Source organism: Tamandua tetradactyla, chromosome 8 (assembly GCF_023851605.1).
Source record: "Tamandua tetradactyla isolate mTamTet1 chromosome 8, mTamTet1.pri, whole genome shotgun sequence".
Classification (NCBI taxonomy): domain Eukaryota; kingdom Metazoa; phylum Chordata; class Mammalia; order Pilosa; family Myrmecophagidae; genus Tamandua; species Tamandua tetradactyla.
This window is the reverse complement of record NC_135334.1, coordinates 79,423,172-79,434,951: the sequence shown is the minus strand read 5'-3', so window position 1 is coordinate 79,434,951 and position 11,780 is coordinate 79,423,172. Positions and strand designations below refer to the sequence as shown.

Genomic DNA, 11,780 nt, shown 5'->3' with positions numbered 1-11,780 from the left:
TTTTTGTTACTTTCTCAGACAGACATTGATGATACACATTTTCCTTGTCAGACTATTTGTCCAGCCTAAATGCTGACTCCTTTAACCTCAAGTTCAAGGGACCAAGTGCTATTTTTTTATCCTTAACTATAATCTGTTGTTGATTGGTAGACCCAATACGTGACTGATTTAAGGGGGTATTCCTTACCTCACTAGGTGGTACATTTGTAAAACTTTTGGGTGCCCCTGGAAGGAAATTTTTATACTGTGACTTCAACTGGTGTAATCATTTTCCCTTCCAAAAAGTCTAGCTTTGGACATATTTGAACAGGTTCAGAATTTACAGACATCTAAGTGAGAGACCAAATAGTCCTCCTTCAGCCAGATTAACATATCTTCTTTCTCACTGGAAATTAATTGTTTCATTTTTGCCTTTCCTGCACTATAAGGTGGTTGCTATATGGCTATTGATTCTTCCTCTGTTAGGGAAGAAGTCTACATAATAAAATCTATTGTGGTGTTCTTTGCATAGTAAGAGAAAACACTGTTTTGATAGCTAGATTCTCCATTGTACCTTTGGATCCTTTTTGTGGTCAGTTGCTTTTTCTTTTCCTTTTATTTAATTGAAATTTTGTTGAGACATATTCATACACCATGCATTCCATGGCTTCAAGTATCATCACATAGTTGTTCCATTATCACCACAATCCATTTTACAACATTTTCAAAACTCAAAAAAAAAGATGAGTAAGATAAAATAAAAATACAAAAGAAAACCCAAAATATACTATGCTCTTTTTGTTCTCCTCCCCATTGTTGACCCCTTTTATTGGTGTGGTAGATTTGTTACTGTTGATGAAAGAATATTATGACTTTACTGTTAATTATTTTTGCAATGGATACATTTTCTCCCACATATCACTCTATTATTAGCTCCTCGTTTTAGTTCACGAAAGAACTTTTTTACATTTGTCATGCAATTCACAGTCATCATCCACCAGAAAATTCACTGTTATACGTTCCCAAGTTTTCATCTTCAGTTTTCTTTTTTGTGACTTAAGTGGGTCTAAACTACCCCTTTCAGTCACAGTTAATCACAGTTCAGCAATATTAATTATACTCATAATAATGTGCCACAATCATCTCAATATATTTTCAAACATTTAAATTCAACCTACTTAAAAATTATGCACATATTAAACAACTTCTCCCCAATTTCTAGCATCATTCTTTCCCCAGCTAACCTATATACTCGACATTATCTGTATGAGTTTACAGATTATAATTAGTGCATGTCTCCGAGATCACACAATATCTGTCCTTGTGTCTGACTTATTTCAGTTAACATAATGTCCTCAAGATTCATCCATGTTGTTGCTTGCTTCAGAACTTCATTCCTTCTTACTGTTGAAATATATTCCAATGTAGGTATATGGTACAGTTTGTCTATTCATCAGTTGATGGACACTTTGGCTATTTCACTCTTTGGCAATTGTGAATAATGCTGCTATGAACATCAGTGTGCAAATGACTCTTTGTGATACTGCTTTAATCTCTTCTGGCTATATACTGAGTAGTGATTTTGCTGGGTTATAGGGCAACTTGACATTTAGTTTTCTAAGGAACTGCCTCACTGTCTTCCATGGTGGCTGTACCATTTTATATTCCCACCAGCAGTGCGTGAATGTTCCAATTTGTCCCCATTCTCTCCAACACTTGTGATTTCCAGTTTGAATAATAGTGGCCATCATAATAAGTGTGAAATGATATCCCATTGTGGTTTTAATTTGCATTTCATTAATAGCCAGTGAAGATGAGCATCTTTTAATGTGTATTTAGCCATCTGTTTTCCTTATTTGAAAAATGTCTATTCATGTCTTTTGTCCATTTTTATATTAGATTGTTTATCTTTTTATTGTTGAGGTGTAGGTTTTTAAATATGTTCTAGATATTAAACCCCTGTCAGATATATGTTTCCAAAAATTTTTTCTTATTGATTCCTTGCCTTTTCAATCTTTTGACAAAGTCCTGTGAAGCACAGAAGTTTTGAGGAGCTTCCATTTATTGTGCTTTTCTTTCATTGCTTGTGCTTTGGGTAGAACAACTAAGAAACTATTCCTATCATGAGATCTTGAAGATTTTTCCATGTATTTTCTCAGTGGTTTTATTGTACTAACTCTTATTTTTAGGTCTTTCATCCCCTTTGAGTTAATTTTTGAATAGGGTATGAGGTAGGGGTCCTCTTTTGTTCCTTTGGCTATGGATATCCAATTCTCCCAGCTCCATTTATTAAAAAGACAATTCTGTCCCAGTTCAGTGGTTTTGGAGGCCTTGTCAAGGATCTATTGACCATAAATCTGGGGATCTATTTCAATATATTTTCAAACATTTAAATTCAACCTACTTAAAAATTATGCACATATTAAACAACTTCTCCCCATTTTTTATATTAGATTTTATTTTAGATTAGATTTATATTAGAACTCTCAATTCAATTCCACTGATCAATATGTCTGTCCTCATGCCAGTACCATGCTGTTTTGACCACTGTGCCTTTATAATATGCTTTAAAGTGAAAACACATCAGAAGTCCTACTTCATTCTTTCTCAAGGTGTTTTTGGCTATTTGAGTCCCCTTACCCTTCCAAATATATTTTATAAATTTCATACCCTTCCTTTCCATGCATATGGGATTTTTCCCATTTATTTAGTTCTTTTATTTATTTGGTCAATTTTTATGTTTATCTCTGTACAGATTCTTTATATCCTTGTTTAAGTTTATTCCTAAATATTCAATTCTTTCAGTTGTCATTTATTTAGTTCTTTATTTCTTTTGTCAATTTTTGTGGTGTCTCTGTACAGATTCTTTACATCCTTCATTAAGTTTATCCTAGATATTTGATTCTTTCAGTTGCTATTTTGAATGGAATTTTTTTCTTGATTACCTACTCAGATAGCTTGTAGCTAATGTATAAAATCCTATGGATTTTTGCATGTTGATTTGTATCCTGCCTCTTTGCTGAACTCATTTATTAGCTCAAGTAGCTTTGTTGTAGTTTTATCTGAATTTTCTAGATATTGGATCGTGTATTCTGCAAATAGTGGGAGTTTTACTTCTTCCTTTCTGATTCCGATGCCTTTTATTCATTTTTCTCGCCTGCTTTAAGTAGAACTTCTCACACAAGTGTGAATAACAGTGGTGAAAGTGCACATCCTTCTCTTGTTCCCAAACTAAGAAGAAACACTTTCAATCTCTCACCATTGAGTATGATATTATCTGTGGATTTTTCATATATGCCTTTTATCATGTTGAGGAAGTTTCCTTCAGTTCTTTCCTTTTGAAGTGTTTTTTTTTACCAAGTAAGGATGTTGGATCTTTTCAAGTGCCTTTTCTGCATCAGTCGATACGATCATCTGGTTTCCCTTTTGATTTGGTGTATTACATTAATGGATTTTCTTGTGTTGAATCACCCCTCCATACCTGGATAAGACCCCTTTGGTTACAGTTATAATTCTTTTAATGTGCTGTTGGATTCAATTTGCAAGTGTTTTGTTGAATATTTTTCAACTATATTAGAATCATTGGTCTTTAGTTTTATTGTCGAATCTTAGCAGGGTTGGTAATTGTGTGATGGCTTCATAGAATGACTAAGGTCGTGTTCCCTCTTCAATTTTTTGGAAGAATTTAAGTAGGAATAGGATAAATTGTTCTTGGACTGCTTGATAAAATTTGCCTGTGAAGCTGTCTGTTCCTGAGCTTTACTTTGTTGGAAGATTTTTGATGATGGGTTCAATCTCTTAATTTGTGATTGGTTTGTTGAATTCTTTTTCTTCTCAAGTCAGTGTAGGTTGTGTGTGTTGGTAGGAAGTTGTCTATTTCATGTGAGTTGTGTAGTTCATTGACATTCAGTTGTCTGTATTATCTTCTTGTCATCTTTTTTATTTTCTTCCAGGTCTGTGGAAATGAATTCCCCTGATTTCTGGTGTTCTTTACTTGCATCTTCTCTCTTTCTTAGTTTTTTAGTCTAGCCAAAAGTTTGTCAATTTTATTTATCTTCTCAAAGAACCAACTTTTGGTTGTATTGACTCTTTTTATTGTTTATTTTCCTACATTTCTTTTATTTCTGCTCTAATCTTCAGTAATTCCTTTCCTAATGCTAACTTTGGTCTTAGTTTACTGTTTTTTCCCTAGTTTAGTTAGGTCTGTGGTTTTAGCTTTCTTCCTTTTAAATGCAAGTCTTTAGGGCTATACATTTCCCTCTCAGCACCTCCCTCTGTACCTCCCATAAATTTTGATATGTTGCATTTTCATTTTCATTCACCTTGAGATATTACTGATTTCTCTTTTAATTTAATCTTTGACTCATTAATTCTTTAAGAACATGTTGTTTAATCTTCACATATTTATGAAATTTACAGTTCTCAAATTGTTATTGATTTAACTGAAATTGTCCAAGTTCATTCATTAATGTTAGTCCATATCAAATCTTCTTTATGCTTTCCTATTGTTTTCTTAATTTCCTTTATGTCTTTAACCATCTCATTGAAATTTAGGAGATCTGTTTGAACATCTTAGATTAGTTGTTCCAAATTCTGTATCTTGTCTAATATTTTAATTTGATCGTTTATCTCGGCCATATCTTCTTGTTTTTTAATGAGCTTGCTAATTTTTTTGCTGGTTTCTGGCATCTTATTACCTTGATTAGATTATTTTGCAAGTTTGTTTCCCTCTCTTGTCTAAGATTTTGTTATTTATTGGATTTGTGTTGAAGGTTTCCTTTTAAAGTTGGTTCACCAATATTTCCCACCCAAACCTGTGCCACTGCCCCATGCAACGAATGCAGACCCATTCCAATGGGTGCACAATTTTTCAGTCATAATTTCTCTGTTTTTTTGTTCAGATGTTCCTTGTATGTTGCAATGATTCTTCACTGGTCTCCTGAGCCTCAGAACCATTGCTTTGGATAGTTTCTGCATATTCTCTAGATTCTGTTGGTGAAAGAGTGAGTTCTACCTGTCCTTATTCCACCATCTTAAACTTTCCACCAGAAAGTCTCCCAAGCTATGTACTTTTGAAGGAGTGAATAAACCAATGAAAAATCAATATATATGTGATCACAATTTGGAGGCAATTTGGAGGGTTTCTCAGTGTTGCCATTTTTCAGGGTAATCTAAACTCCTATGCCTGGGTTATCACTTATTAGTTGGATGAATCAGTGTACATCCAACCTGAGCCTTTTCTGTATAAAAAGTAACACGAAATCTCCCTAATTACGTGGACGGCTGTGAAGAGTATATAAAATGGTGGATGCATTGTGGAAAATGTGTTGCAAGTTAAAGAATTCTGCATGGTTAGAGATTATTATTACTTGTTCCTTCAGGATAGAAATTGTAGGGCATTGGTTAAGTTAAACTAGGTCTGTATGATGGTCTTTCTTCTGCCTCTTCTTAATGGAGGATTGCTTTAGTCTGAAACAGCATCTATCATCAGGCAAGGGTCAGGCAGTCATTCCCTTTGGAGGAAGTTTCTAGTCTTTGTTGTTGGATAAGTTTCTAAACCTACCTCTTAGGATGGCCTGTTGTACATCGTGGGCTGAATTCCTGCAGTTATGCCATGCCGTCCAGCCTCTACCACTCATGTTCAATGTCTACATGGCTTTTGATATTGCATCCCTTCCAGGGGAGTCTTCTAAAACTTGTTCTCCAAGGTGGGCTTATCAGCAGACTTCCTGATATCATTCTTCAGTCTATGTTCCAGGCTATTTTTGCTTATACATAGGATACAACAACTGTGTTATATCCCCTGACTAAATGCATCATGATTAAAGTATGCCTTACATATATTGTATGTTGAGGCCAGAAAATACGGAACATGTGAAAGTTTCTTGTGCTCTGAAGTTGCATTTTTCCTAGCCAGGCAATCAGTATAAATTCATTTAGATTTAATTAATTGTTCATTTAGACCTTTTTATTTTGGTGCATTTTCTAGGACAATTTTCTTCTTCCCACAGCAAGAAAACTTTGCTACAATTAGATTAATTGTTCCATATGTATGTAATATTTCAAATCAAATTTTCTTATCTGTTTTGTTTGTCATGAATTGCTTATAACTTAGCTCAGTAAAATTTTATTACTCCTTTTTTGTGTATGCTGTATTGCAGGGGTCACATTTCATTCTTTTTCCATGTGAGCATCCCCTTATTGCAGCACCATTTATTGAATACTTGTTTGTTTGTTTGCTTGTTTGCTTGGGAACTGCATGAGCCAGGAATTGATGCTGGGTTTCCTACATGGAAGGTGAGAATTCTGCCACTGCACTACTCTTGCACCCCTAGTACTACTTTTAACTTGAAGATTTGTGTAAGTAATATCTCATAGGTTTTTCTAGGTCACCTAGGAATTTAGGAATGTAATGCTTAGACAACCACATTTCCAAAGATTTTACCCTTTGCTATCTCCCTCATTTAATGTGCTGCCAGGATCGTGTTCTTAACTCTTAATGCCTTAATGTCCTCATTTCTTTTGCTATAATTTAGGGATAATACTGTACCTGAATTGTAGATTTGTTGTGAGATTATATATGTTTATTTAGTTATTATTACTGTTTCTGGCGTCTGTGAAGCACTGTATATTCTTAGCACTTCTTAGTTATAAAGTCATTAATCAAAACTGAGATTATGAAGTACAAAATGAAATGTTCTTTTACCCTTTAAAAATGAGTATTTATTGATATTTTCTTATAAAAATTACAATAGGTAAATATGTAAAAGAAAAACATATGTAAACATTATTTTTGAATGCTTTATTTTTGTTATTAATATTACAATGCATTTCTTTATTCCTGTTTGTATTTAGAATATTTCTGTTTGAAGAATTTGAAGATAGATAAGAAATGATCATTTTGCCATTGCTTTATGCACATTTCGACCAGTTTTATGTCTATCTCATTTATATAAGAATGCCAAGAATGGCATGAAGATTCAGGACCATTTTATTTTTCTAATTTTACTTACTATCTAAGTAATAAATACTTACTATCTAAGTAATAGAAAATTTCTTTGCAATTTTAATGTGCATATTTGATAAATGCACTTTTTTTTTCATGGGCAGGTACCGGGAATCGAACCCAGGCCTTTGGCATGGCAGGCAAGAATTCTGTCACTGAGCCACTGTTGTACCGCCCTGTGCATATTTTTTAATGTTCATAGTTTTCACAGTCTAATTGACTATTTTTACCCCTTGTGAGAGGTAAAGGCAGAACTGCAGCCCAGGTTCTTTGAGAATTAAAAAACCTCAGTCCCTCCCAGACACAATAGTTTCTAAAGCTGGAGTTACTTGATGGACATGTTTTCACCCAGCCCAAGCAATTTCTGGAAGCCCAGTCTAAGCTCCTGCATCCTGAGTGCATAGACCATGGGGTTGAGTGCAGGAGGGATGATATTGTGCAGCATGTTAAGGAGTACGGGAATGAGGGGAACCTTTTTCTCTGCTAAGTGTGTGACTGACAGCACAATGATACCTGAGTAGAAAAAGAGGATGAGGATGAGGTGGGAGCTGCAGGTGCTCAGAGCTTTGGACATTGCTTCCACTGAGTTCAGCCTCATCACAGAGCGTAGGATTAGAGCATAGGAAGAAAACACCAGGGCCATGTCACTCCCAATCAGGACCCATGCTAAACCAAGTTGGTAAAATTTGTTCACGGTGATGTCATCACAAGCCAGGCTGATAACCCCCAAGTTTGAGCAGAGGCAGTGCTGAATCTCATTCTTGGCACAGTAGAGTCTCTGGGCTGCCAGTATGGGTATTGGGATGGTCAACAGGCCATTCCTGAGCACCATGAATCCTGTGGCTTTGATCACAGAAGCTTCGGTGATTATGGAGGGGTATCGAAGTGGGTGGCAGATGGCTATGTATCTGTCCACTGCCATGCAGAGGAAGATACCAGACTCCATGCCAAAGAAGCAGTGGATGGCGTAGATCTGAGCAAAGCACTCAGAGAGGCTGATGGCCTTGGCATCAAACCAGAAGATGGCCAGGATCTTGGGCATGATGGTGGTGGCCAGGCCAATGTCCACCACTGATAATATGCTCAGAAAATGGTACATGGGCTCATGGAGCATGGGCTCATGTTGTATGGTGATCATGATGAGGAGATTGGCACCAAGAGCTAAGAGGTAGAGCAGAGCCAGGGGCAGGGAGAGCCAGTGTTGCCATTCGTGAATGTTTGGGAGGCCCATGAGGATGAAGTGGGAATTCTGGAAGGTGGAACTGTTGGTAACACTGGTGGAGGTATCCATTGCACAGCTGCCCCGTTCTCAGTGTCTGTCCATGAAACTGAAATAGGAAGGAAATTGCATTTGAAAGTTCATATGACAGATATAATTAGATTTCCCTTTCCTGTGACCCAGTTCCTTTGATTATGATGAAACTTCACCTTTTCTTTGGTTCCTGGAAACATTTCATAGACGGCAACAAGGAAAGCCAATATAAGTTCTTAATGGCAAGTTTGAAATAGCTATTTGTCATATCCAGTTTTATGTTATATAAGCAAGTCTAAATCTGTCAGGTGTAATTTTACTAGCAACAGAAAAGAAGCATTAGTTTTTGGTTTAATTAGTTCTTTTCTCTATTTTTGTTTTAAATCAGATTATACCATTATAAGGAGAAAAACTCTAAGTTGTAATATTGGTACAGAAAAGATGAACAAATAAACCCAAGACTTTCCAATATCAGCAAAAACTATTTGTAATTATGATTGTTTTATATTTCTGTATTTACTTATTCTGTAATTTACTGACCAACATTTTTGCTATTGATCTTTGCTAGATTTTTAGATTATTTCCTTGGAATAGAATTTGATATTGATACACAATCAGTGATATATGTACAAGGTGTGTTCATTTAAAAAATTTATTTGTATAGCATTTTGATTTGAAGATGTAATATGTATATATATTAAAAGTTCCTATAAAATGAGAGTATAAGGAAAGTAAAGTAAAACTCCTTTGTTTGAATCTCCCGAATCTTCGATTTTACTGGAGACAGCTATTAATATCCGATTTCTCAGAATCCTTCTAGAGATAGTTTTGCAGGGGCAAAAAAATATGTACTTACTTTCCCATAAACACAATACCATATGTTTTCATAGTATTCATACCTGTCTGCTCATTTTCCTCCACTGCTTTTATTTGGCATTAAAACTTAGTTATCTTGGAGATTGTTTCATATCGGAATGTCTCATATACCCAATTGCTATAAGTAGTGTGATTTTCTACCAAATCGATGTCCTATAGCTTAACAATAACTTTGGGTTGAAATTTAATTTCTTTTTATATTGCTAATACAAACAAGGATTCATGAAATTACTTGTTCATATATATTTATGCATATGTGTAAGTTTATCCATAGGATAATTTCCTAGAAGTAAATTGTTGGATCAGATAATTTTGACATATATTGCCAAATTGCCTTTCAAAGAGGTCATCATGACACTGTGTAAGGGTTTGTACATTTTAAATGCTCTTGATATATGCTGAAATGCTGGTTCAAAGATACAGTGTACTAGTTTACACACCTAGAATTTGTTTTTGACTGTGTCCATTTTATTACATCCCAAAATTGGGAATTTAATTTTAAATGATTCATTAATGGAATAAGCAAATATTGATATTTCAATTTTGGTTCAGTTTTCACTTTATTCTTTAGTGAACTTAAAATTTCAAATTTTATTTTCCATTTATGTTCTTATGCATTAATTTTCTATTTTGTCTTTTTGCATTTATTTATTATACATTTATTACTTGCCCCAGGCTTAACAGTCTGGTGGATTTCGGTCTGTAGCCCATATTCACCATGCAACACCATCCCTCAACCTTTCCTTATCAGACACCTATGGATAGTTACATAATCACTCTGAGACTTGACTTTCTGATGACAAAGAACAGTGATGAGTTCTATTAATAAGTTATCACTGAAAAAATATTATGCTAAATTGAGGGGACTTCCGAGGAGCTGGAGGCTTAGTAAGACGCGCGGGTCTTAGTTCCTCCTCCAGAAAAGAACCTAAAGAAACAGAAACAATACGAAACAGCTCCTGGAGTCACGACAGAGACCAAAAAGACAGCGTACCCCATTCTGGAACAGCTGAACGGGCAGGGAGAATCTGCTGCGGTGAGATACCCGAGGGGCGCGCGTTTTCCCGGCCGGGGTGGCTGGCGACTGGGGTCCCCTCCACGCATGTGGCTCCCCGGTCTGACTGGGAACGTTGGATAGCGGGGCCCTCCCGTCACGCTTGGCATTTCGGGTCAGCTGGGCAATTAGGACCGGCACTCTCCCAAGCCGCGGCGGCCAGCGACCCCCGCCTCCACACGCGGTTTCCCGGGCCGACTGCCGTGCAGACAGACGAGCGCCACGAGCACCACCTACTGGGCAGGAAAAGAAAAACAGAGCCCAGAGATTTCACAGAAAAAGCTTTCAACCAGCTGGGTCCCACACCCAGGAAAATCTGATCAAATGCCCAGACACCAGCAGAAAATAATGGATGACGCTCGGAAAATTAAAGATATGGCCCAGTCAAAGGAACAAACCAATAGTTCAAATGAGATACAGGAGCTGAGACAACTAATGCTGAATATACGAACAGAAATGGAAAAACTCTTCAAAAACCAAATCAATAAATTGAGGGAGGACATGAAGAAGACATGGGCTGAACAAAAAGAAGAAATAGAAAATCTGAAAAAACAAATCACAGAACTTATGGGAGTGAAGGACAAAGAAGAAAAAATGGAAAAAACAATGGATACCTACAATGGTAGATCTAAAGAGACAGAAGCTACAATTAGTGAACTGGAGGATGGAACATCTGAATTCCAAAAAGAAACAGAAACTATAGGGAAAAGAATGGAAAAACTTGAGCAGGGGATCAGGGAACTGAATGACAATATGAAGCGCACAAATATACGTGTTGTGGGTGTCCCAGAAGGAGAAGAGGAGGGAAAAGGAGGAGAAAAACTAATGGAAGAAATTATCACTGAAAATTTCCCAACTCTTATGAAAGACCTAAATTTGCAGATCCAAGAAGTGCAGCGCACCCCAAGGAGAATAGACCCAAATAGGCATTCTCCAAGACAATTACTAGTTAGAATGTCAGAGGTCAAAGAGAAAGAGAGGATCTTGAAAGCAGCAAGAGAAAAACAATCTGTCACATACAAGGGAAACCCAATAAGACTATGTGTAGATTTCTCAGCAGAAACCATGGAAGCTAGAAGACAGTGGGATGATATATTTAAATTACTAAAAGAGAAAAACTGCCAACCAAGACTCCTATATCCAGCAAAATTGTCCTTCAAAAATGAAGGAGAAATTAAAACATTTATAGACAAAAAGTCACTGAGAGAATTTGTGACCAAGAGACCAGCTCTGCAAGAAATACTAAAGGGAGCACTAGAGTCAGATACGAAAAGACAGAAGAGAGAGGTATGGAGTAAAGTGTAGAAAGAAGGAAAATCAGATATGATATATATAAGACAAAAGCCAAAATGGTAGAGGAAAATATTATCCAAACAGTAATAATACTAAAAGTTAATGGACTGAATTTCCCAATCAAAAGACATAGAATGGCAGAATGGATTACGACCCAGCAATACCACTGCTAGGTATCTACTCAAGGGACTTAATGGCAAAGACACAGACGGACATTTGCACACCAGTGTTTATAGCAGCATTATCTACAATTGCAAAGAGATGGAAACAGCCAAAATGTTCATCAACAGACGAGTGGCTAAACAAACTGTGGCGTATAC

General features: G+C 36.2%; 1 protein-coding gene across 1 annotated transcript; it reads right to left on the bottom strand.

Moving 5' to 3' along the window:
- Positions 1 to 7,310: 7,310 nt before the first annotated feature.
- LOC143643615 (olfactory receptor 56B4-like) lies at positions 7,311 to 8,276 on the bottom strand. The gene has a single exon (XM_077112223.1). It carries the CDS (start codon positions 8,274 to 8,276, stop codon positions 7,311 to 7,313), a length of 966 nt encoding a protein of 321 aa, XP_076968338.1.
- Between the last annotated feature and the right edge of the window lie 3,504 nt (positions 8,277 to 11,780).